General features: G+C 34.9%; 4 protein-coding genes across 4 annotated transcripts; 1 reads left to right on the top strand and 3 right to left on the bottom strand.

Moving 5' to 3' along the window:
• Window positions 1–3217: 3217 nt before the first annotated feature.
• Window positions 3218–10556, bottom strand: LOC100853988 (phosphoglycerate mutase-like protein 4). Its single transcript, XM_059738446.1, has 7 exons — window positions 10308–10556; window positions 9916–10036; window positions 9504–9554; window positions 9311–9421; window positions 7671–7802; window positions 4270–4345; window positions 3218–3767 (listed from the first exon to the last, which is right to left on the bottom strand). The coding sequence occupies exons 1-7, from the start codon at window positions 10505–10507 to the stop codon at window positions 3547–3549; spliced, it is 912 nt and encodes a 303-aa protein (XP_059594429.1). The 5' UTR covers window positions 10508–10556; the 3' UTR covers window positions 3218–3546.
• A 3083-nt stretch (window positions 10557–13639) lies between these two features.
• LOC100254441 (cation/H(+) antiporter 28) lies at window positions 13640–16810 on the bottom strand. Its single transcript, XM_059737728.1, has 4 exons — window positions 16625–16810; window positions 15382–16374; window positions 14387–14989; window positions 13640–14218 (listed from the first exon to the last, which is right to left on the bottom strand). The coding sequence occupies exons 1-4, from the start codon at window positions 16808–16810 to the stop codon at window positions 13640–13642; spliced, it is 2361 nt and encodes a 786-aa protein (XP_059593711.1).
• Window positions 16811–19821: 3011 nt separating this feature from the next.
• On the bottom strand, window positions 19822–23108 carry LOC100249329 (cation/H(+) antiporter 28). Its single transcript, XM_059737727.1, has 4 exons — window positions 22890–23108; window positions 21550–22539; window positions 20586–21182; window positions 19822–20433 (listed from the first exon to the last, which is right to left on the bottom strand). The coding sequence occupies exons 1-4, from the start codon at window positions 23076–23078 to the stop codon at window positions 19822–19824; spliced, it is 2388 nt and encodes a 795-aa protein (XP_059593710.1). The 5' UTR covers window positions 23079–23108.
• Window positions 23109–24822: 1714 nt separating this feature from the next.
• On the top strand, window positions 24823–26820 carry LOC100244172 (patatin-like protein 2). Its single transcript, XM_002262906.4, has 6 exons — window positions 24823–25072; window positions 25164–25345; window positions 25490–25694; window positions 25787–25948; window positions 26063–26365; window positions 26460–26820. The coding sequence occupies exons 1-6, from the start codon at window positions 24959–24961 to the stop codon at window positions 26685–26687; spliced, it is 1194 nt and encodes a 397-aa protein (XP_002262942.2). The 5' UTR covers window positions 24823–24958; the 3' UTR covers window positions 26688–26820.
• The last annotated feature ends 531 nt before the right edge of the window (window positions 26821–27351 follow it).

Genomic DNA, 27351 nt, shown 5'->3' with positions numbered 1-27351 from the left:
TCTTCATCCCCTCTTTTAATTTCTATTTTTCATTTTTATTTTTATATTTATGTAAATAACTTTTATAAAATAATAAAAGCATTTGAGTTCATGCACTCTGCCCCCGAGGAGACCCTTATCCAGCTTTTCTATTTGACCCACCATGGCCGCCTCCTCGTCAAAGCAAATTATTTTTGGAAAATAAATAAATAAAAATAAAGTCAACCCATAAGATCTTCATATAACCAAAGATGCAGCGAATCCAAATCAAGCATGTGACAAAATCACAAATACAATTGCCCTTTGACTCGATAAACCCAAGCCTTTGATTTTCACTTTCTCCAGACAGCTTCTTAGACCGGTTATTTTCTCGGGAAAATGATGGATGAAAGATACGAATTAAAATCCCAAGTTGTTTTAATATTTGAATGGGTTAAAATAAAAGTGGGTAAGGGAGAATGACTTTAGAGAGCCACTTTGCCATTTTAGCATTAAAATAGGAAATGGAAAGGAAAGGGGGGCGGTGGAAAACTGGTGAAAGAATTGGTCCCATGAAGAGTGAGCGAAATGTATGGTTTTTTTTTATTAATTCCTCCAAAACAGAACCCACATTCATTCTCCTTGCCGTCCACCCAACAATCCTAGAAATGATTTAGCCCCCCACTATACTTTGACACCCATTTTTGACCTATTTTAAATTTTTGAATAATAATTTTTATTTGAAAAATCAGTATTAATTTTTAAAAAAATTAAATTAATAAAAATTTTGAATCAATGACTCCAAAATCCAATATAATTATTTTTTTATTTATAATTTAATAATTGAGAGATATTGCTTTGAAATATTAGAGATAACTTAATTGATTCATTATTGGATTTGCTCAGCAGTGGTCATTAGTTTGAGTCCCTCAGGACCACAGAGGTTTATCTTATTGTTAACTTCAAAACCTGTGGGATTAGTCCAAATACGCATAAAAATCGATAGATATCGGTTTGATTCCTTTAATGCTTTTTAAAATTTTTAACTTTTCCATATTCTAAAAACCAGCGAGGTGAGATCAGAGCTGGAATCAGCCTTACGTAGCAGCGTGGGAAAAAGGCGTAGCCTTGCATTACAATTTACAAGATGCTTCCAAACCGTCCAAGCCTACCTTCTCCGAATTGATGCCGTTCATTGCTAGGAATATTACACACACATTCAATATTAATATGTGTACTCGAGCAGACATTTTCTCCAATATCCTTTCCAATTTGTGACGCACTTGCGGCTTGTGGGTTTTGACTATTGAACCATAATGACGACGACGATGATAATGCTGCTGCCACCTTTACCGATTAGGTAAGTCAAACCCCTTTAAATATTATATTATAAGAAGGAAAGTTTGTTCTTTTTTCTTTGTAATTTATGGCATTATTGCAAATGACACTTCATTTTTGATTTATATCCTTAACCACCCACCTGCCGTCAGATAAAATCAACAACCACAAACAAAGGTGTACTACGTTGGTATCAAATGTTGAGGCCCAAATTTGATATTTGGGAATTTTATATTTTGAAAACCACTCCAACATACAGATCTAGGATGACCCTTGCCGGTTTGCCCCATAACCAATTCAAAAATGTTCATCATCATTCTATATTGGCTATGTTTCTTTCTCTCTGTTTTTTTCATCATCATTTTAGTGAAGCTATTATGCATGGAATGAAGATGTTTTCTCAAGTCAAACAGATCACAATCCCAAAAGAGGCGGGAGGGAAAGGAAATTTAACTAACCTGAACGTAACTAACCAGAAGATAATAACGGTAATGATGGTGAAAGAAAAGGGGGGGAATAATTCATTATAAGGGTAGATCCACTAATGAAGGGCACGCTAAGTTAGCTTTGAGAAAAAGAAATTAAGTGGTGCTGGAGGCACATGTCCTCTTCTTGCATTAATACCTTCCAGAAGCAGTGCCTCAGCCCTCCTTTTCATAGTTGGTTTCAGGATGGGATTGGCTTTTAAAGTCTGTTTTAAGGTGGCCCTCAGACGTCAGAATTTGAGTTCATTTCCCTGCGACATTGTGCTCTTGTAGCCCCCTGGCCCCTGCAGGAATTTTTATTTTTATTTTTTTTATAAATCCTTTTATTATTATGGACCTTTAGCGAAAATGAGTTGGGGTTTAAAATTCAAACTGAAAAAATGGGTGGTTCGATGATAATCATGAAGCATTAACATTGTGGGCATGATGGAGGGCGTGCTGAAAAATCATACAGCAGATATAATGAATTCCGAATTGCATGCTTGGAGGAAATAAGGTTGAATTTGAAGGATGTGGCCCTAGACGGTTCCACTTATCCTATCATAAACTGTTGGAAATTGAATTGAATTTGATTCCCTCTATTGACATAAAGAGGACAATTCAGTTTTTCTTTTGGGTTCATTGAATTTTATGTTGAAATGACCCCCATGCCTGCAACCAAATGATAGAAATTTACTCAGAGAGACAGGATCTAACCAAACGTGAACCAAAAATTTTCGAGGCAAATTGCTTTAGAACTCGAGAAAAGGTTCTGATGAGTTGACATAATTCCAGGACAATGTTGGCCGGTTCCCCTTTGATAAGTAACTGCTAAGTTTTATATCTTATGCTTGGACTGACCCACGCCTTGTGGTGGAGATGTCAGCGTCATTTGTCACCCGACTTCAACCTGTATAAAATATATGTTTGCCAAAACATCATCCGTACTACAATGTTTTTTGACATGACGAACTACAACCTATCATGGTAAATTTTTGGCTCTGATTCAAGATCATTTGGGATTTCATGCTGCCCAAGTATGCATCATTGATTCACTGTAACTAATCACAAAGCACCAAAAAGAAGGGAGAATAATTAATGCTAACAAATTAATATTAACATTTAGGAGTTCCCAAGCATACTTGATCTTGATCTAGGAAGATATGGATAACTCTTGAGATGTGAAATTCATGGGGCCATTCTCCATGCAATTGTCTAGGGCAAAAAACAGATGCAATAGCATCGTTGTTATGTGTATGTCCCCTGGATTAGTAGGTCAGATACAGATGCTGGAGGCCAAAATCGAGTTAATGCACGCGATCTAACGCATGGGCTACACAGGCCAAAAGATCGAGACAACCATAAATCGAATCAAATGACAAGTCATTCATCTGTGCATCACAAGCAATAGACTAGACTAAGAGGTTTGCTCTATAAAATCAGAACCACAGCTGCTCTTCAGATGGACTACTTGCATTTTATTATTTGGTAACATCTGGCATGAGAATATCAATTTATCTAATATCAATAATGGCATATGGCTGTTGCTACATTACCTTTTGCTTTAAGTTGTCTCATAAGTATGGAGTGGAGAAACAAAGTTTGGAGTGAAAATCCATCCACCTTGTATAAGATGTATCAATCCTCTCCCAGGCCACATGGATGAAATAATAACTGAGAATAACAGTCAATTTATTAAGGCCGAGTACTTTCTCCCTCCTGTAACTCAAGAATGCCATTGCTTGAACCAAGTGGCTGCAAAATGCCAAGGTCAGCCATGTATGAATCAACCAGAAGTTCTGTCCCCACCAAAACCAGACTCCAGAAATTTAGTTTCGTCGAGATGACTAATGTCGCCCCATGCTTTTATGACCCACTTATCCCCATCACACAAGTGAAATATATTGACAGATGTATTCATTATTTTCCCTGCACGTCCATTTGGAGAAGCCCGCTTGTGAAGTGCTCGAATGACACCCCCATGAGTGACCACAACCACACGCTCTCCTGAAATGAGACCAAGTAACACCATGTAAATTTCACGGACAAAAGAGCATTCTCCATTAGGAAAAGCATAAATTTTCCATGAGGCAACAATAATTTTATTGGAATATGCCTAACAAAAGAGGACAAACCCCTATGTACATAGCAAGTATACAATTAATGCTTAACAGCCTAAGGCAACCCAACACCTTAAACCTCACTGGAACAGTTGAATAAATCCAAAGAAGATTCAAATTTACAGTCTGAGACTAGGCCATGATAGAAAACTACATGCAAAAATAGTTTTCAGTTTCACTGCTGAGCTCTTCAAAAAGCATAAATTTTTATGAACTTTCATATACTTGTGATATGGCTAGGGAGGCTTTGAAAGGCAAACAAGGTTTTTTAAATGCCTAAATAGGGCATAGCACCATTACTCATGATTTTTAATACACCCGAACTTAGTTTTTTTTCCATTCCCCCATGTAAACTTACTTAGAAAAGGGATATCATCATTTTAAATTACCTTTATGCTTGCTGCCAATTCTTTTCAAGGACAATGTACAGCGTTGATAAACTTGATCACGACTTTCTCCACCACCCTGCATCATATGGACTAAAATGGATGAGTAGCAGATCCAATAAGTTCATCACACATTCCAAAATTGAGTTCCATGTCGAGGATGGGTTTCATAAGGTATTAATCATCATAATTACATTTCTCCAAAATTCTTCATTCTTTTTTGAAGTATGCTATTGACCGTGCACACTTAGCTGTTTCATTTGCAACTTACAACAGCTAACATCTATCTGAACTACTCCAACATCAGACAACCTCATATCATAGACTGAAGTCCAGCCTGATGTATCAGGGCCTTGCATTTGAACACAGTCTGTACTCATGTTCCATCACTTGTACTTAGTTCAATGCATTTGAAATGAGCTCAATACAATGCCATCTTACATGATCCCAAAAAATAAGGGTGCAAGCGAGGCCTGGCCTGCCAAGGTCAGCTTAATACACAAAACCCCAGCTTGAGGTCCATCCAGCCTAGCCTCATCACATCCCCTAGCCAGCAATCAGCCTGCCAGCTTTATTAAATGAACTCCAGGTCAAGCTGTGCACTTTCAACATACTATTGACAAAAAAATTGTCTTGAATTCAATACATTGGATTTGAAAACCAAGGGGTGGCAATTGGGCTGTGTTGTATCAAGTTCATGTTGTTCAAGCTAACAAAAATGAGAAAATTTACTCAGCCTGAATGTAACTTAATAATTGTGTTAGATTCTTTTGACACAATTATTATCCATTTGTTACAGGGGTAATACAACTCAACTTGTGGGATCTGTTAAATGAATATGTTGAATTGAGTTGGGTTGAATTATATTAATTTAATAGAAAACTAATCCAAATAATCCATTTCCATGTATATTACGAGAACATGGTTATGACCCGCTTGACATGATTATGACTCGTTTAACTCATTCAAGCTTTAAAATTTGCATAAATTATAAATTAACTTATTTTTTTGAGTAATTTATAAAAAATATAATAAATTAATGTAATTTATTAAGAAAAACTTATTCTTAAAAAATAAAATTCCTTAAATTCTATAACCTTGTTGTATCCATATTTACACCTAATACTAAGTTTTAATAATTGGTCTAAAAGATATTAGCATTGTAGCTTGCTAGATAAAAATAAAATTTTATTTTCAAAAATAAAAGATCAAAATAATAAAAAGGAACTATCAAAAAAAAAGAAAAGGTTTGTCCAAAAACAAGTATTTTCAAAATTTCAAAATTTATATTTCAAGTGTTCTGCTGCCTCTCTAATTATAGAAATGATAAAAAAATAAAATAAAGTAAAGATACATACAAAAGTTTTATTTTCGAAACAAAGAAATCATCTTTGAAAAAATTAAATTTATTTTTCTTGTTAAATATACTAAAAATAAAAGCAATCATAAAAAATAAAACTTATTAATTTTATTTTTATTTGAATTAATATATTTAAAAATGAATACATTGGCACCATAACCATATCCCTTTTTATACTCATATTTATATCCATTTTTAATCTCCATATCCACATCCCATTTATTTTATATGAACTCAAATACCCATTACACATTTGAAATAAACCCAATATTCAGTTACCAGTCTATAAAAACCTAATACCCAATACCCATTTCACTTTTACAACTAGCACCAAATATATACCCAACCTTTGCAAACCTAAATACCCCTTTCATATTTCCACAACTTGCATTGCAAGTTAAGAGTCAAGATGTAAACAACTTCGCCTTAGGCCACCGCCATATGTGAATCATCGCAAAGATGGCACCAATCAAGATTGTGATGCCATTAATGCCCCTCCAAAGATGGCTTTCAAGTTTCAACCACTAACAAACAACATGGTCACACAAAAAGATTGTTAAAATGGAGAACTTTTGAAGTTTCAACATTCAAGGGCCAATCTTAAAGAACTTGTCAATAACAAGTGGGTTAAATTTCTTCTTTCTAATCATAGATGGAGGGTTTTTTTATTCCTCCATCATTGCGGAGATCCTCTACTTTTTCTTTGGTGATTCTCTGCTTTTTATTTGGTTTTTCTCTAGATTTCATTCAATTCAATTTGACTCTAACTTGTCTCCAAAGCTAGGGGTGGATATTTTTTTTTTTCAATGGCTAACCAACCTAAACCAACCTACATGGTTGGTTTGGTAGTTTGGTCCACTTAGGAGTTTTTTTTTTCTTAATTGATTTAGTTCGGTTTGGTTTAGAGTAGTTCTTTCAAACTGAATAAATTTGAACCACCCCAATTCCCTAATAAAATGCTTTTATTTGTTGTTTTTATGTCATTTAGGCTAGTGTATCAGGATTGTTTGTGTATTACCTTTTTTTTTTCTTTAAGTTCTTTTTCATATGTTAAACAATTTAACAAATAGATTTTAAAAAACTTATGATTTAAGGCCTAAAATGTTATATTTGTTGATTGGTTGAAAAAACAATATGGGTTGTTGATATATATATATATATATATACCAAATTTAAAACGACCCCTATATGGACTGGTTTAGTTAGGTTAGAGGCATCAATTTGGTGGTTTGGTTAGGTATATTTTTCTAATTGATTGATTTGGCTTAATTAAAAATAGGGCTAAAAATTGAACCAAACCAAACCATGCTTGGCCTTGTCCAAAAGTTATTGATTCATCTCTGAGTTGACAATTTAGCAAAATATTGAACTTGCATAGATATCCAATGTTTTAAAAGGGTAATGACACTCTTAAGGCGTTTTATCCAAATAAGGGGAAGCATAGTAATATTTTAAAAGGCTAAAGAGGATCGTCTATGAGTTGGCAATTTAGCAAAAAACTGAACTTGTATAGATATCCAATGTTTTAAAAGGCGAATGACACTGTTAAGGCGTTTTACCCAAATAAAAGAGGATAAAGGCTAAAGAGGATCTTCTCTGAGTTGGTAATTTAGCAAAATACTAAACTTGTATATAATAATAATAATAATAATAATAATAATAAATAGTAAACTTGAGGCGTTTTACCCAAATAAGAGGATAAAGGCTAAAGAGGATCTTCTTTGAGTTGGCAATTTAGCAAAATACTAAACTTGTATATATATCCAATGTTTTAAAAGGCTAAAGACACTTCAATTTAGCAAAATACTAAACTTGAGGCGTTTTACCCAAATAAGAGGATAAAGGCTAAAAAGGATCTTCTATGAGTTGGCAAAGGGGTCTAGTTACAGCAAGCCAGACCTGTTTTGCAGCCCTGCCCACAAGTTTCTCCAATTTCCAATAGTATACACTTTTGTTTAAACTTTAAAACAGCAGTCCAACATTCACAAAAAATTTATGATAAAATTAGCGTTCTACAGATCACAAGTGTAAAAAGAATACTTACAGGAATTTCTTGATCAGTCCTATGAGATAAAAAAGCTTTGTGAGCTTCAGGATTAATTTTGGCTATTTCATGGTATACAAGACCTTGAAGATCCCCCAAATTTCTTTCCCGTAGGTCTGGATCTTTAATAACCTGAAACCAAAGCCCAACAAGAAAAAGTGAAGAAATAAAAGATATAAGCCTAAAGGTTCTTGTCCTCCTTATGTAGATGACAGTAGGTATAGTTGTTTTTTAGGTATTTTTCTTTTAGGGGAGGAGAGATCAGGTGGAATGAAGTGAAGGGCTGGTTGTCATGCATGATCAAGATGCTAGAACCATTTAGATATGTGTTCCCAAGGTTGTCCAAATGCATTTGTGCTAAGTTTTATCTTTTATTGTATTTCCACTCATCCATATCAATTTCCTTAGCTACTTTCTTATGTTACTACATATGTCCTTTGTGAGTTTGTGTGTTCTACTTGTCTAACATTCTATAATATTTCCTTTAAACAAGGACAAATCACTGAAATAACAATCGGAAAAGGGGCACTATTGTTACAAAAAGAAGGTACAACTAATTCATCCACACATAAAGAAGCCTGAACAAAATTGACCATGATTATGCATATCTAACAGGAAACTCCTTTTCTCTAATTTTACAGCTACTGTTATTTCATGTATGTTATTGATGGCATCAATGTATTTGCTTCAACCTTCTTTCCTCTGCAAAACCCATCAAATTAACTCCATAAAATCTTTATAATCTAATTCACAAGAGCCAGGCAAAGTCTTAACTTTTAACAATAGTATATTCCTCGGGTGCAAATCATAAAGGTTATCAATATCTTTAATATTTTTCCTCAATTATTCCATATCATTCCCATTTCCCAATTATGAAAACTGAATTTTATTTAATTTTTCATATTGGTATAAGAACAACTCTCATCTAAGGGCCTAATAATTTCCTGGTCTTCAGAATCTTATCAAACAATCACTGCAGCCTTGACAAAGTCACAAAGCATTATCTCCCGTGAATTTCACACTCTTAATTTGAATCAGAAAGGCCCAGAGCCTCTATTGCTTCCATTTTCCCAAATCTGCTCATCGTTCATGCGTGTCTTCATTTTTTTGTTACAGCTCAATTTGCTAGCAAAGGCACTGATGTAATTTACCACCTCTTCCAATACTAGCTTGGCTGTCCAGAACCTTCTGTCTATATTTTGGTACCTCTGGTGCCATCAATTGTACTCTTATTTTAACTCCTAGCTTAACCTAACTATTGTCATATGTTCCCATCCAATGCTTCAGCTTTCTTTTATCGTATCATCCTAAAGGCATATGGTAGTGATTCTATCTATTTTTCACAGGGCATATCAAATTCCAAGCCCATCAATCAAAGTTTTAAGCATCCGAACTGACTAGATGCTTTCCAGAACAAGCTTCCATGTGCCATTTCTTTCTAATTTAGTGTGTAAACAACAAAAAAGGAAAAAAAAAATTAGAAATTTTGAAGCAGATACAGTAAAAAAAAAAAAAAAGATAGTTTAAATGGATCCTGTTAGCATCCCATTGCATCTGCATTTGTAATAACAGAAACAGGAAAAGAAAAAGAAAAAAAAAGAAGGAAATATATGTTCAGAAAGTTGCTTCTTGTCTCATACCTCAAACCTGCCACAGCTGGTTGCTATTGCCTGTGCTGTCTCAAAAGCTCGTTTCAAGTCAGATGAGTAAACAGCAGAGATTCTTGGTCCCTTGGATAGTCTGTCAGCCACCTTCAAGAGAGAGTAAAATAATTATCAAGCATTTGAAAGGCAAAACACATAAAGACATGTAAAATAAGAGTTAGAAGCTTACTGCAGCTGCTTGTTGTCTCCCAGCTTCATTTAATTCAACATCCAGGTGTCCCTGTTAAAAGAAATAAAAATGAAGTTGGGCATGAGATGAGGCAAAAACCAAAGCATAAAATTCTACAAGACCATGAGCTGACAACGGGTTATTCTCATAAGGTTTTCAACTAGGAATGAAGCCTACATCAATCACAACTCTGGAAAACTTATAGAATCGATGGGGAAACTTTTGAGTAAAACAGCAAATAGGGCAATGCAGTGGAATTTATAGGGCATCCTCTATAGAGTGATATGTCATTTTTGAATTTCACATACCATTTACCGATGTCAACTGATCACAGGCTTAAAATTGTGGGAAATCTACCAATCAGAAGATAAACCAATCGAATTTCAAGGGAAACAAATGTATTTCCGCATACCTGAATTCTTCCATCAGCATTCCAGGCAGTTTCGCCATGACGTACCACAATGATCTCGGCATAGCCCGGGTCGACTGGGCCCAATTTAGGGTCACCATTGCAATCAGATTCAGAAGAAGCCCTGAATTCAGAGTTTCAATTCAAGTCTAATCAGATTATATCAGAGCCTTTAATTCAAGAATCGTGTGATTACATATTGTTCAAAAGGGTTCCAATTAGCAGCTAAGAAAGGTAGGAGAAGAAAAAGAAAAGCAACTAAATCAAAAGTTCCATCATTTACAAATCCAGATTTTAATTTCTTTTCTTTCGTTTTCTCGGGAACCAAATAGAAGGTTAACCAATGAAGAAAAAGAAAGGAAGTTGAGATAAGGGGGCAAGAATGGAGAACGGACCTGGAACCCGAGTCCGCCATGAATGACTCAGGAATTCTGAGTAGGTGAGGTCGGCGTTGGAGTTGAGTCCTACGCTGCAAGCGAAGATTGGGAAAATGTTTTAATGTCGCTGCAAACAAAGGTGGATTCTTCCGGCTTATGGACCGGCCAGCCACCTGATCAAAGGGTATTGTGCCAATCCGATACTCGCCCCTCAGCATTTCTTCGGGCCATTCAAATTCATGGATCAAGCCTCGAATGTATTAGGATAAGCCCTATATGGGCCGGTATCTTTAGCGGCCCATCTCATTGAAATACAGCATTTGTTGCGTCCACGGAAGGTTGAGACTTGAGACATGCAATTGCCGAAGCAAGAGAACGAACAAGGTAAAACAAAAAAGAATAATAAAAAATATTATATTGCAAATGAGTGGTGAATATTTCATTTATGAACTTCCCCATCTAGTCATGTTAAAGATGAGTAATCAGAGATCATTCGATGATGCTTATAAAAGACTTCTCATATCATGTGGAAGGACCATCTCGAGCAAGAAGATACTATTTTTATTCTTTTCTTTTGATTTCCTCCTCCCTATTATACATTATTAAAAATAATATACATTTCTCTCTATTTTTATTTGCCTTGTATTTATTCTTATTTTATAATATATTCCAATATAAACCATTTTCTCTCCCAGAGATGAGCTTGGGCCTCATGCATTCACGCGAGCTCCATTTTCTTTCTACGAGCTCAAATAACTTAGAAAGTAGGACTTAATATATAGACCACTTCTTGGCTTTTTTCAAAAGAGCCTCAGGCAATCATCCCTCTTAATTTTATTATTCACAATTTTTTTTGTTATTTTTGTTTTTTGGTGTTGAAAACTAGCCATGGGAATACCAATACTATTTATTTAATAATTAATAAGAGACATTATTAACAAGTATTTAATATAAAAACAATGGATGATGTATGAGAAGTATGTGGAGAAATGGAGTGGAAGACAATATATGAACAAAATTAAAGAAAAGAATTGTTTTCATTTGATTATGGTAATTGAGTTTCTGTTAAATTGTAGTATTAAAGAATGAGAAATCTAAATTATTAAGGGACTAGCTACTATTATAATATGAATATGTTGCACTAGATCAAAATTTAGAAACCTTTTTTTGGATATTCATCTTTTTACAAAGAATGGTAATTGTTTTTACTTTGATAAAATTTAAAGATGCATGGATTTTCTTCTACTCAAGATAGCCATGAATTTATCTTCACATCCTTTTTTTTTTTTTTTTGAAATTCGCCTTTTTACAAGTTGGAGTAAATTATTCATTTCTTATTATAAAGACTTAATTTTTCAAATATGTAATTTTGTTGAAAATTCCTTTTGTATTTGGATAAATCTTTTGATTTATAGGATAAATGGAATAGGACATGAAAAGAGTCTTGTTCTAATTCTCTTAATCAAAACCATCAAGCTTCATCTTTCATTTTAGCATAAAATTAATTTGGGTTTCCTATTTTAATTGAAAATTCTTTTAGGCCCTTATGCTAATCTATTAGCTAGCCCAAGATGTTTCTTAATTAAGTTTTGATAATCAGAGACAAGGTTAAGGCTATTAACGAGTCAAATCTAGTTAATAATTTCAACGTTCCCTTTGAAAGTTTAAAATAATTAAGTTCAAACAACCACAATAGAATATCAATGACTTAAGGATCAAAGTTTTTAAATGATAAGAAGACCTATGACTTTTACTAAGATTGTCACTTGTTGGTGAACTTGAGTATAATTTTTTTTTTAATCTTTTTTTCATGCACGTAAAGTTTCAATATCATCCCTTTTCGAACTTTAAAAGATCACATTCCATTATAATTGGATGATTTTATGATTTTGATGAATCCTTGTGTGTTTAACAAGTTGAGACAAGATTTGTCAAACTAGTTGCTTAATTAGTTAAAATCTTGAACCCTAATGCTCACTTACTAATGCACAATGACTAGTGAATCGGTTAAATCGGTTGCTCAACCAATTAAGCCTTTTTTTTTTTTTTCCAGGTTTTTGGGATTGAAAACATATAAATTGAAGTGTTTAAGAGCATTTATGGAGATGAGACTCATTGCATTTAATTGACAAACCAACTATTTCTATCATTCAAAGCTCTTATAAGCGCATTTATTCCAAAACTTGCCACTTTTTCAAGTACACTTTCAAATCCTTCTTAGTTTTTATTTGTATCACGAGCTTTACTTGTTATTAGGATTGAAATTTACATCTTCACTTTCATTCATCTTTTGTGAGAAGTGTTTTTTAAGTAAGGTAGATCAATTGAAGTTTTTGTAAAGGTCCATTGGAATCTTAGAATCTAGATGAATGAATTGAAAGCTCGAGGTTCAATATTTGAATGTAATGGAATTCTCATTCAATTAAAAGCTTGAGAAAGTAGATGTAGGCGATATGTTGAACCACTATAAAGGAGTTTGCATTTCGTTCTCTTAATCCCTTATTTTTTGCTCTTTACATCATTTTTTTTTCTCAACTTGCCCTTAATTGCATTTAAAAAAAAAGGATGAACACTCCAATTCACCTTCCATCTCTTGGCGGTTAAAACTAGGTTTGAATTAGCTTGTTTATATATATTAATATTATTAATTCTAATATCATTAATTTCTTGAAGTTTTTTCCAATATTTTTGTACGTTTTGATCAATTTTCACTTAACCAATATCTTGAGTAAAAAATTTCACAAATATTTCTTGATATATCTTGATGTATTTATAAAATGATCATTATATTTATAAAACTTGATAATTTTCATTCTTATATATGGAGTTGCACTTAAGTGCTATATTGATTATTTATTTATTTTTCTTTTACATTAATTGCTAGATCATTGTTAGCTCGAGATTGTATGGGCATATTTTGCCTAATGAGTATAAAAGAAATCTCATGTTCTTTTTGCAACCAAAAAAAGTAGGAAGATGAATAATATAAACATCATCATATATACTAGGATAATGTACCACAGTTAAGCAATTTTTCTTGTTGTATGGACTGTACTTATAAAAAAACTCATTTCCACGTGGCCGATCGAACATTTCATAATTTGTTTCAGTCTACTGAATGATTTCGATTTCCAGATATGGAGAAAGATATGTTTGGGAATTTCACTCATTTTCAGTATCTTTCTTTTGTCACTGCCCCCTGGTTTTCTTCTATATATGTTTTCCCATTCTACAACTAATGATATAGGAAATTTTGCATTACCTAGCTATAATTGGATCCTGAAGTCTTTAGCTATCTTACTAGCTAGGATTTACTTCCACATGACAGAAAATCGATCAGCCAGGCCAGCTCAGTCTTCTTTAGGACTATGTTGTTGGATGATCAAAATGGAGGCGGAAACCGCAAAAGCAGACCCCGATAGAATATCGCCTATTGGACCTAGTTCTGGACACTGCTCCCAATCATTCATCCCAGCTGTCAATGCTGAGTTCACCCTCCCCCCTCGACCAACTATGATGAGTCCATGTTGCCCTCCTAATGACTGCAGAGCTGACATGGTCTCACCTGAATTTGCAAGATACTTTTCCATGTAAGCAACTTGCCCTCCTACATGTCTCTCGTAGAACCCTGCAAAGAACTCATCATCAAGCTGCATCTCCTCTTCTTGCTCAGCAAGGTTAACCATACTGGTGCCAGGTCTAGTACATTTGGAATTTGCATTGGCGTCCAATAGGAATCTAAGAACTGTGAGTTTCACTCCTGGATGTTGGGCCACGTGGCTGGCATAGACCAGTGCTTCCCTATCATCTTTGCCACCAATAAATATAACTGCCGCATGTAGAAATATGGATGTTCTTGATATTTTTCTGGTCACTCCAAAACCCCGATCCACTAGTATTCCCACTGAGCATGGGGCATTCTGAAGCACCTGTTAGACACCATAACGATCGTTATGACAAATTAGGAAGTTCAGATTTTCTTTAATACTATATTTGGTTCTCAGTAAGGAAAAGAAAATAGAGAGGAAAACTAAAAAGAAGGATGTCCAGTATACTCTAGAGCATTTTCCGTTCTTCTGTGATATATATGCATATACCTTTTTGTTCACGAATCGGAACTTGGAGTCGGCTCCAGTCATTTTTCCATCCTCTGCCGGGTATTTGTGGAATGGCAGTACGATGAGGGAAACGTTCAAGTCCCTTGCGAAATGGCAAATATCCTGGTGCATGACACTGAATGGTGAGAGGGCAAGCATTCGACGGAGGGTAATACCACTTTCATGCTCCTCTTCATAAGTTTTGATTGCAGTAGTGATTTGGTCTCTCATCTCTATCACAGCCCTGTCGGTCACAGTCACTACTTCCACTCCTTCCCTGTGTACAAGTGTGGACTCTATTTGCTCCGTGAGCTCGATCATGTCAGTCACATAAACCATGATCCCAGGATCGTCTCTCCCCCGAGATATCTCAATGAAGTTAATGGTAGAAGGCAGGTGTTGAGGGCCATGAATGCATAGCAAGACTCGAAGCTCATTTTCAGAGTCGAGCCATTGAAGTGCCATCCGTTGATTTGGTGAGCGTTTCCTTGCACGTCTGATGATGTAGGCCCCCACTAAAGGGGCGTAGATCACAGTGAAGAAAATTGCAAGTGTCAAACCAATTCTGGTTGAAGTCGTCATGATCATTTCATGATTCTTCATCTGGTTTAGGAACACAAAGCCGTTAGATTGTAGCGGTTTGGATGGTACAGAAGAATAGCTTTAATTTATATAGCTGGTGTTGCTCCAAGAATGAAGTAGTAAGTGGTACAGAAGTTGGGTCTTTGCTCCTCTCCTGTCTTTATATATAGACATGCCCAAGACATGTATTCACTGGTAATGTTTGTGGGGTTCTAATTTCTCGAAAGTTAGAATGTAATGCAAGTTGAAAAGCATTGAGCCTTCAAAACCATGGTGACAAATTGCAGGACACCTATCAACTTCATTGAGAATGTTCTCAGTAGGAGCCAGACTTGTCTCAAGTTCCATGATGTCAGGTAGGAGCACCAGCCATTATATATAGTTGAAAGAAGGGAATAGAAAGGCTTACGTACGTGGAAGGTGAAAAGAGCCAAGAACATATGAAAATGGCCCTTGACATTAAGAAGTAAACCAAGTGCAACTGATTCTGGGAGATTAAATCCTAACATCAGCCCTGACAGGAAGGTTCCGACCACTTTCCCTAATGTTGCAATCACAAAAATGAAAATCATTCTTGCCCATGTCCAGGGATTGCCTGGATTGAACATCTGAAAATCGACTCCCAAGCCCACCCAAACAAAAAAAATTGGATAAAAGATGCATTTCAAGAAGTAGTTGAGTTTGCTGATCATCATCTTTGACAATCTGCCCTCCCTAGGCAAAGCAATTCCCGTTATGAACGCGCTCATCATGGGGCTGTACTTGCCTTTAACAGCCGAACAGCCGCAGCTAATGGCCACAAAAGCTACCGACAGCACCATGTGGGAGCCTTTCAGAGATTTTCCAGCCGGGTTTTCATGATTGACCCAGATCATTAGAATAGGAGATATCACGGCGGTGACCACTACTTGAACTATCAAGGTAGAAGTTATCTTCAAGATATCCTTGGAATCCCTGAAACCGAGATTTTTGTCGGCTGAAATGATAACAAACCCAATGGAGATGAAAAGAGTCGATACCAAATCAGAGTACGTCCCAGCTGCAACTAAAAGTCGTCCTATGTCTGATTTCCCAATCTTGAGGTCAGTGATGAGGCGTGTTAGCAGGGGAGAGGCAGTGCCAGTGAGGGTGACGGAGAGGGAGACGGTGAATTCATGGCTTGGGAACTCCGAATAATTAAAATATGGAGTCAGAAGGTATGCTAGTATGAACGTTGAGAGCATCCCAGAAAACGCCACTATGGCTTCCTGAGTTGGCCGCTGAAAGAGTATGCGGGCATCCATTTCTAGACCTAACGCAAGCATGTGGAAAATCATACCAAATTCGATAATATCATTCAAAGTTTTCACTATGTTGTCACGGTGATCTTCTTGCGTTAGTATTATGTTGCCAGCAACTATCCCTACCTACAAACACCATAGATATAGGAAACTGAATCACAATAAGAACTTCCCATTAATATGCACATGCGTACTCATAAGAAGAAACAGAATTCCTAAGCTAGATATCCTTAACATTGATCCAAAACACAAAGGATTGAATGAATTTAAAAAAAAAAAACCATTGAATGCTTAGAACCATCATAAGATGCATTGTCCTCTCCTGATATTGAAAATGAAATAATTTTAGTGTTTGGGAAGAGAGAGATTAACTTACAAGGGTTTCTGCAACCATCCTTGGCTGTTGATAAGACCTCAGAAAGGCACCGGCTATATTGGATAGGAACACTACGGCGAAGAAACCCAAGATATATGCTGCTGCAACTTTCACATTCGTCACTAAATCTTTACACGGCAGGTTCTTGGAAATCAAGTCGGGGAGATCAAAATTTACTTTGCCCATCATTCTTCTTCTTTCTCTCTTTCTATTTCACAATCACAGAGGAAATACTTGTGTTCATGGACATCTCCATTTTTGTTCTCTTTGAAATTAAATTCATTCATTTTTAGGACTTTTTTTTCAAAGCGTTGAATGAGTGGTTTCAATTGGTTCCTTGATTGGAGGAGAAACTGCGGGAGTGAAAACAGGTGAATTAGCCATCGATAAGTCTGGATATGGAAATGTTGATTGTAATTGAAAAAAATGGCTTGTAACATTTGGAATTGATGGGCCCTGCCTTATGGTTTGCAAAAGTGGGTGCACTGAATGGGAAAAAGCTCTAAGAGTGCAAGCCCTCAACCATCGATCCGATCCATCGGTTCATCGGTTAACCGATTTAGTACAACGTGAAAAAGGGCTTAAAAACTGATCCAAAATCGGATACATGACCAACCTACGAGTCAAATTTCCATCCATCAATCCGATCCGATTTTAAAAATATTGCTAATAGTCAGGAAGTCAGATGATTCTAGCATAAGAGATTAAAATTAAAAAAAGCTAATATATTAGTGCAAAATTCTTAAAATTTTTAATTTTCTGAGCAAGAAAAAGTTGTATGCAAATCAAATGAACCTAGTAGAAAAAGCAATGTTCCGAAGTTAGACATTGTCATTTCTCAATCTTGACTTATACATGAATTCAAGTACATGATTTTTTACCAAATGATCATAATATTTTTAGGTTTATGCGTCTCATCAAGACCTTCAAATTTTGATTAAAATAAATTAAGTATGTCGAATTATAGTGTGACCGATTATTTTAAAATTTAGTTTTTAAATAAAAAAGAAAATAAAATTATTTTAAATATTTTTTTTATTTTTGATGATAAATAATTTTTTATAAAACATGAATAATAATATTATAATAAACATAATGGTGTTGTTGGGTTACAAATGATAAAATTTCAATACATCTTACATAATATGACTATCATCTTTTTTCCATACCTCTAATCAATTAAAGATAAATAGATTCTCTCTTTCTCAAAGTTGCTTGTTTCCTAACAAATGCATCATCACCTAAGTTTTCATTAAACGTATAAATTTGTTACTTAATCTTTTTTGGTTTAGGAATTTATGGAATTAATTAGTTTGGTTTTTGAATTCCAAATTGTTTTAAAAAATTATTAAATTTATTAATGAATTTAATATATTGAAAAATTCATAAAATATAGTTATATACCTAAAAAAAATTGAGTTATTCTAAACTAGTTTTGATCCATAAAATTGTGATATTTATTTAATCAATTTTTTTTTTGTGTTCCAAATTATTTTTAATGAATCTAAGTATTAAATGTTACTTAATTAGGTGTCTCTTTGTCCACCTAAAAATTTGTAAAAAATAGTTGTATCTTGAAGAGAAACTAGCTCAAAGTCATTCTAAACCAATTTGAGTTCATATATTTCTTATGTTTATGCCTTTCGAGTTCCAAATTAATTTAAAATTGACTAAACTTATTAATTAATCCTAAACATTTATTTTTGTTTGACTTTGGGTCTATTTATTTAATGAAAAATTTAGGAACTTTTGGAAAAATTTAGAAAAATACATCCAATTGGGGGAGAAATCACTATGGAGGATTTTAGCATTTTGTAGAGGGAAATGGAAGAAAAAGGACAATTTTTTTCCATTTCTTTTCTTTTCTTTTCTTTTTCTAGTTTTTAAAATTCTTTTATTTCTCATTATATTTTTTTAAAAAAAATTTTCAAAAATTATTTCCAACAAAAAATAACCCAAACAAGAGTTCAATAATTTTTTTTTTTTTAAATCACATTGTTAAACAAGCCCTAAGGTTTTCCAATAATGAAATCCTTTATAAAAGAAATTATTTTGTTAATGAAATTTGAAGAATATAATGGTTAATATTTGTAGATGACACACTCAAAAGGTTACAATGGCCAATATGGTTGGTTTGTTTAGTTATATTTTTTTTTTAAAAAAAAAATTGTAGTTATGTATAGAGGAGAAACAAATGTAACCCCTTAACTATCGCTTACTTAGGAATCTATTTGCTTTATGAGAAGAGTTAGAAAATAATGATTCCATGAAACAATAGTCACTTTTGATCCATATTTTTCATAATTTTTTATTTATTAAATTGTAAATTATTTTAAAAATTATTAAAGTACTCATCAATGAATCCACTACATTAAGGTTTAGTCCATTTAGCATCTATTTCTCAAGTGAAAAAATTTGAAAAATTATGATTATGTGCAAATGAGAAATTAGCAAAGTATTTCATCATCAGCTTTTGTATTATTTAATCGTTTTCTTGAGTTTCATGGTATTTTGGCAATAATTAGATTGATTTTTTGAGTTTTAAATCATTTTTAATAATTAACAAATCAACATGCATCAAATACAACTTGATTTCAATGGGAAAAGTCCAAAAAAGTTCAAGAAAATTCAAAAAAATATATGCAATTTAGAGAGAAATCATATATAAAAATTCTAAGTACGGGATAGAAAAAATGGAAGAACAAAAATATCATGTTCTACTTTATCAAATTGCATTTTGCAATTTCTTTTTAAATGTTTTTAATTTCTCTATATTACCTTTTTTTTTTTTTTTATAAAATCGAAGAACAAAAACTATTTGCTCTATTAATTATTTTTAAAAAATTATTTTAAGAGAATAATAAGTAAATAGTACTATAATTTTTTCATTTCTAAATCATACTGATCAAACAAGTTTTTCATTTCCCAAATATGGAGAAAGATGTTAAACAAAACTTACCTGGAACTAGATGAAAGCAAAAGCAAAAGCAAAATCATCCTGGGAAATGCATATACCTAGACAACATAAATTGCTTTTGTAATTTTTTTTTTTTTGGAATATTCTTTTGTCACTGTCAACTAGTTTTCTTCTATGTTTTTCCATTCTACAAGTATTATTTTGGAAATTATCGAATCATCTAGCTGTAATCGGATCCTGAAGTTTTTAAGCTATCTTACTAGCTAGCTAGGATTTATATTTACATAACCGAAAATTCTTCGGTGAGGCCAGCTATTTCTCCTTTAGGACGGTGTTGCTGGATGATTAAAATGGAGGCGGAAACTACTGAACTAGACCCCGAAAGAAGATCACCAATGGGACCTAATTCTGGGCACTGCTCCCAATCATTCATCCCAGCTGTCAATGCTGAATTCACCCTCCCCCCTCGGCCAACGATGATGAGTCCATATTTCCCTTCTAATGACTGCAGAGCTGACATGGTCTCAGCTGAATTTGCAAGATACTTCTCCACGTAAGCAACGTGCCCTCCAACATGTCTCTCATAGAAGTCAGCGAAGAACTCATCATCAAGCTTCATCTCCTCTTCTTGCTCAGGAAGGCTAATCTTGCAGGTGCCGAGCCTTGTGGATTTGGCAATTGCATTGGTATCCAATAGGAATCTAATGACTGTGAGTTTCACTCCGGGGTGCAGGGCCACATGGCTGGCATAGGCAAGCGCTTCCCTATCGTCTTTGCCACCAATGAAAATGACTGCTGCATTTAGAAATATAGATGATCTTGATATTTTGTTGGTCACTCCAAAACCCCGATCCACCAGTATCCCCACGGAGCAAGGAGCATACTGAAGCACCTGTTAGGCACCAAAATGATCATCATCACAACTTAGGAATTCGGATTTACTTTTAATATATCAAGCAGTCCCAGTGTGGAAAAGTTTTGAGTATAATTTGAAGTCTAGCTTCCCCAACTTCTGACTTCTGTATCAAATATTTGTGTACATACCTTTCTGTTCACGTACCGGAGCTTGGACTGGGCTTCAATCATGTTCCCATCTGATGCCTGGTACTTGTGGAATGGCAGTACAACGAGAGAAACGAGCAAGTTCTCTGCCAAAATGCTAATATCTTGGTGCATGACACTGAATGATGAGAGAGCTAACATTCGCCGGAGGGTTACACCACTTTCGCTATGCTCCTCTTCATAAGTTTTGATTGCACTAGTGATTTGGTCTCTCATCTCTACCACTATCTTGTCTGTCACAGTCGCCACTTCCATTCCTTCATTGCGTACAAGTGTGGACTCTATTTGTTCAGTGAGCTCGATCATATCAGTCACATACACCATGATCGCAGGATCATCTCTCCCCCGAGATATCTCAATGAAGTTGATGGCAGAAGGTAATTCTTGAGGGCCATGGACGCATAGCAGGATTCTAAGCTCGTTTGTGGGGTCGAGCCATTGAAGTGCCATCCGCTGATTTGGTGAGCGTTTCCTCCTTGCACGTCCAATGATGTAGGCCACCACTGATGGGGCGTAGACCACAGTGCAGAAAATTGCAAGTGTCAACCCAATGCCGGTTGAATTAGTGGTGATTTCATTCTGAATTTGGTTTAAGAAAACAAAGCAGTAAGATTTGGATGGTAAAATAAAAAATGGCTTTTATATATAGTCGCTGATGCTGCTCAGAGATTAAAATATAAGCGCTACAAATATCAAGTCTTGATCCTCGCTCTTATCCGTACATATAGACATGCCCCATGCATGGATCATGTTTGTGGGGTTCTAGTTTCTGGGAACTTAGAATGAATGCAAGTTCAAAAACCTAGCCCATGGTAACCAATTATAGTACAACTGTCAACTCCATTGCCAAAGTTCTCAGTAAAAGCCAGACTAGTTGTCTCCAAGTTTCATGATTTGGTAGGAATATCAACCATGACAGTTGAAGGATGAGGGAATAGAGGCTTACCTGTACAGCGGAAAGGGCTAAGTACATATGAAAATGGCCCTTGACATTAAGAAGTAAACCAAGTGCAACCGATTCTGGGTGATTAAATCCAAACATCAACCCTGACAGGAAGGTTCCAACAACTTTTCCCAATGTTGCAATCACAAAAATGAAAATCATTCTTGCCCATGTCCAGGGGCTGCCAGGATGGAACTTGGGAAAAATGACCATCAAGCCCACCCAAACAAAAAAAATTGGATAGAAGATGTTGTTCAAGAAGTAGTTGACTTTGCTAATCATCATCTTTGAGAGTCTGCCCTCCCTAGGCAAAGCAATTCCTGATATGAAGGCGCTCATCACGGGGCTATACCCTGCCAAAGCCGAACAGCTGCAGCTTATGACCACAAAAGCTACCGAGAGCACCATGTGGGAGCCTTTCAGAGGTTTTCCTTCCGGGTTTTCATGATTGACCCAGCCCATGAAAATTGGAGATATCATGGCGGTGATTAGTGCTTGAGGTATCAAGGTAGAAGTTATCGTCAAGATACTCTTGCAATCCCTGACACTGAGATTTTTGTCGGCTGAAAGGATAACAAACCCAATGGAGATGAGAAGAGTTGATACCAAATCAGAGTGTATTCCAGCTGCAACTACAAGTCGTCCTATGTCCGATTTCCCAATCTTGAGGTCAGTGATTATGCGGGTTAGCAGGGGAGAGGCAGTGCCAGTGAGGGTAACGGAGAGGGAGAAGGTGAATTTGTAGTTTGGGACCTCCGAATAATGAAAAAATGGAGTCAAAAGGCATGCTAGTATAAATGTAGAGAGCATTCCAGAATAGGCCACCATAGCCTCTCGAGTTGGCCGTTGAAAGAGTATGCAGGGATCCATTTCTAGACCCAACGCAAACATATGGCAAATCATACCAAAGTCCTTGATATTATCCAAGGTTTGTTGTATGTTTGCAAAGAGTTCTTCCTGGGTAAGCACGATGTTGCCCGCAATTATCCCTACCTGCAAACATTTTCCATATAAGAAACGAAATCACAATAAGTCCTTTCCAGTAATAGGATATAAATCACACCCACTACAGAACAGCACCGTTAACAGAGACTTTTTATAAAGCAAGGATAATGATTTGTGTAATGCGTTCACATACAAGACTCATTGAATGAATTTGATGATGTAGATATGTAAATCATTAGTCGATGATTAATGCAATTGGGAAAGAGTATTAAGTAAGAAAAAAAAAAAAGAGAGTAGTTTTGTACATCTGCAGATGATGAAATGAAACAGCGCTGAATACCTCGAACCATTGAGGGATACATGTAAAAAATTTCTTGTTTGGAAAGAGGGAAACTTACAAGAGTTTCTGCAACCATCCTTGGCTGTTGAAAAGTTCTTAGAAGGGCATGGGCAATATTGGATAGAAAGACTACAAGGAGGAAACCCAAGATATATGATGCCCCACCTGTCGCATTCGCCACTAAATGTTTACATGGCTGTAGCTTTGTGGGCATCAAATCTTTGAAGTTGACATTTGCCTTCTCCATTCTTCTTCTACACTCTGATCTCTTTCTTTCTCCTGCTCAACCACGGAGAAAAATATATGTGATCATGGAAGTCTCCATTTTTGTTATTCCTTGAAAATTCATGAACTTTTGGGATAGTTCGTGTTTTTCTTGCGAGGTTGAATAAGTGGTTGCAATTGGTCCCTTGTTTGAAGGAGAAAGTGAAGGAGTGAAAGCAGGTGAATCAGCCGTTCAGAAGTTTGTATGAATTTTATTTATTTATTTATTTTTAAACCTATGATTTCTTTTACTATCATTTTATTAATTAATTTAATAAACTATGAACTCCAATTTTTGCAATAATTTAAAATGTGTGAGTATATATATATATATATATATATATATATATTGTTTTTTTAACCTTTTTTTTGTTGAAAATAATTTATTTCTAAACTTTAAATAGTTTGTTTTTTATATTTTTTTTCATGACTTATATAATATGCATTCCAATTTTTGCAATAATTTAAAATGCTTGAGTTGTTTTGGCATGGTGGCATCAACATCATTATATATATCGATTAAGTGGGTATTTGTTTTTTTTTTTTACCTTTTTACTGAGAGTAATTTGCTTGGTTTTTTAGTTTTTTTTTTTTAAGTAATTTGCTTTCAAACTTTAAGTTATTTGTTTTTCTATTTTTTTTATAATTTATTCTAAATTTTTAACTTAAAAAAAAAATCAAAATATTTGACTTTTCTAAATGGAAAAAGGAACATGTTTATATATATATAAAATAAAAACTTAAGTAATTAAATACTCATTTTTTGTACCTTTACCATGAATATTATTCCCTTTCACCTTTTCTTTCTACAATAAGAGTGGATCAAATAAGTTTAAAATAGTGAAATTAATACAAGTACAAAAAATATTTGAAAAAAATAAAAAGGAAAAAATAAAAGAAAAAAATTAAGTAATTAAAAACTAAGTTTAAAAAATTAAGAAAGAGATTGTTATGCCTTTAAAATAAATATTACTCCCTCAAAATAGATGATGTTTGTTCTTAAGAGATCTTTTCTCAAATTTTTAAATAATTTATTTTTGTATAAAAAAGATAGAAAAATTAGTATTTGACAATAAACTATATAAGTTTAAAAGTATAATGTTTAAAAAGGAAAGTAGCAAATACTCTAAAAAAATTATATTTGAAAAAAAAAAAAACATAAGGAATATATTAAATTAAAGAATTAAGTAATTAAAAATAAAAATTTTAAAATCAAGAATATATCTTTTGACCTTTATGGTGAGCATTAATTTCTCAAAATAGATGTTTGTCCAAAAAAATTGTCCATCATAATAAAAATACAACTAAAAATCATCAAATAATATTTGAGTACTTTTATGGGATAAAACTCTTGATGAACACGTACGGATCTTTTCATGGGTTAGGATAATATTTGAGGAGGTTCCCAGAACCATTAGTACCCTTTAATAATGACATAATTAATATTAGTATCATATGTAACTTTCATGCAATTACAAAATCTCACCAAAAGTATAAAAATAAAAAAAAAACAAAAAAAAAACCAACCCATGCACAACACGTGGAGAAAGAGAGGAGGAATTTCGAGCAAAGCCATATTCTTGTAAACTTGTGTGGAAGAAGATCATTGAGAAGCAACCAGAAAAAGAAATATATTCGTGCACGAAGCGTAATTAATTTGAGAATACAGAGATAGAATATGATTCCCAGCATTTGTATGTGGGGTATAGCATGAAACCATTGATTATGAGTCATGTGGAGGAGTAAGAACATGAAGTGCTAATGTGCAAGCGATATAAACAGCCAAATTGAACCTCTAATTGTGGCTATATCATTAAAGATAGCTGTCTTATTTGAAATTAATCTTCCTTTTTCTGAATCAAAATGGCTACGAGTTTCGGAAAAGGAAGGATGGTAACGGTGTTGAGCATAGATGGAGGGGGCGTTAGGGGGATTATTCCTGGCACCCTTCTTGCCTTTCTTGAATCCAAGTTTCAGGTACTCTTGACAAGTGGTTTAACATGGAGGGGATGCAATCTTTTATTTTTCTTAGTTTTTGTCGTTTTCACCATTGACATTTGCTTCCCAGGAACTTGATGGAGACGATGCAAGAATTGCAGATTACTTTGACGTGATAGCAGGAACAAGCACTGGCGGGCTAGTGACCGCCATGCTTACAGCTCCCAACAAGGACAATCGCCCTATGTTTGCAGCAAAGGACATCAACAGCTTCTACTTAGACCACTGCCCCGAGATCTTCCCTCAGAACAGGTATAGCATTCATTCATACATGGCTTTTCACTTTTGAGGTCATGTTCTTGTTTGATCTGCAAGTATGGGTAAAGGACGTCCGTCGCTTTGGGTAGACAAAACTGAAGAAATTGTGGTTTGATTGATGTGTCCCTCAAACTGCAGGCGCATAAGCTTCGGGAAGTCAACCATCAGTCGGTTTGGTAGTTTGATTGACGCAGTCAGGGGGCCAAAGTACAATGGGAAGTACTTGCAGTCGTTGACAGTTAATCTACTAGATAAAGTTTACCTCAAGCAGACCCTAACAAATGTTGTCATACCAACTTTTGACATCAAGCTCCTTCAGCCAGTAATCTTTACAACCGATGAGGTATGGTACTAGTAATTACCCGGCAGAAACATTTACCAAATTCTTCATTCTTAGCCACGAAATGCTAAGTTTCCTTCTAAACATCTGTACAGGCAAAGGTGAATGTTGCCAAGAATGCTAGACTATCAGATATCTGCATCAGTACCTCCGCAGCTCCCACTTATCTCCCAGCACATTACTTTGAGACAAAAGAGGCCAATGGAAAGACTCGCAGTTTTAATCTCATTGACGGTGGGGTCGCAGCTAATAATCCAGTAAGTAGCTTATTGGACAAAAATCGTGATCATTTTGGATGTTTAATGATCGGTATTTGCAAACTTATCTGTTGGTGAAAAGATAACAAAGGACAAATCTTACTAACTCCACAGACACTAGTGGCCATGAGCCACATTTCCAAAGAGATCTTGATGGATAACACCCAGTTCATTGAGATGAAACCAATGGACAGCAAGAGCATGTTAGTTTTATCTTTGGGAACCGGTGCACCCAAGCATGAAGAGAAGTACAGTGCAGCCGAAGCTTCCAGATGGGGCTTACACAGATGGGCATATAACAATGGCGCCACACCTTTGCTAGACATTTTCAGCCATGCAAGCTCTGATATGGTTGATATTCATGTTTCCACCGTCTTCCAGTCACTCGGCTGTGAGAAAAACTACCTCCGCATTCAGGTATGTACCAAGGAATAATTTTTCACTCATCTCTTCTAAATTATTTCCATTACCACCATCCAGTGGTTCTAATATCATGGAGATGGATAAACAGGATGACACATTGACAGGTGAAGAATCATCTGTAGATGTTGCAACCACTGAAAATCTACAAAGGCTTGGAGAGATTGGGAAGGAGCTGCTAACAAAACCGTTGTCAAGGGTAAACTTAGAGACTGGCAGGCATGAGCAACTCGAGGGAGAGGGAACCAACCAGGAAGCGCTCACTCAATTCGCCAAGCTGCTCTCTGAAGAAAGGAAGTTCAGGCAAGTGACTAGGTAAAAGTTGTACCGAGGGATTTGCTTTTCACTGATATATAATATTCGCTCCTTACCAAGAAGAAGGAATAAAGTTAGCAATTAATTATAGCTTCCTTTTCCTTTGGAATATGGAATTTGTTATCGTTCTTGTGATCCATCCATTACCATGGCCCGGGGACTGTTGAAGAATTCTCACTTTCTTGTTTGTCAATGGCCTGGCTTGAGGCATATAGTCATCAGCAAGCATCCTCATCACAAAGTGGTGAAGCATTCACATGGATTGATGTCCATGGAACTGCTGCTTTATTAATCATTTGAACAACCAGTATGGCCTCCTTGTTCTAAGTTGATTTGGACACCTTCAAACGTATTCCTAGATTCATATTACTGCATGCTCACTTATCCATATTCTGGGTCAAATTAAGTACTATGTGAACATCGATCCAAGGTTCAAAAGAAAGAAAGTTTTTCAAGCAAATAATTTTTTTGTAAAATAAAAAGGCAAAAGGGACTATATATAGAGGGGTTTTTGACAAAAAAAAAAAAAAAAAAAAACTAAAGGCCATTTTTTTTAAATATAATAATTTGAAAATTATTTTCAAATTTATTATATTTTTTAAAGAATCAATAAAAAGTCATCTTTTTGAAAAGACAATATCGGTTTAAAATTTAAAATTTATTGATAT

Source organism: Vitis vinifera, chromosome 7 (genome assembly GCF_030704535.1).
Source record: "Vitis vinifera cultivar Pinot Noir 40024 chromosome 7, ASM3070453v1".
Taxonomy (NCBI): domain Eukaryota; kingdom Viridiplantae; phylum Streptophyta; class Magnoliopsida; order Vitales; family Vitaceae; genus Vitis; species Vitis vinifera.
Note: the sequence above shows the minus strand (reverse complement) of the source record. Positions and strands in the feature narration are given on the sequence as shown.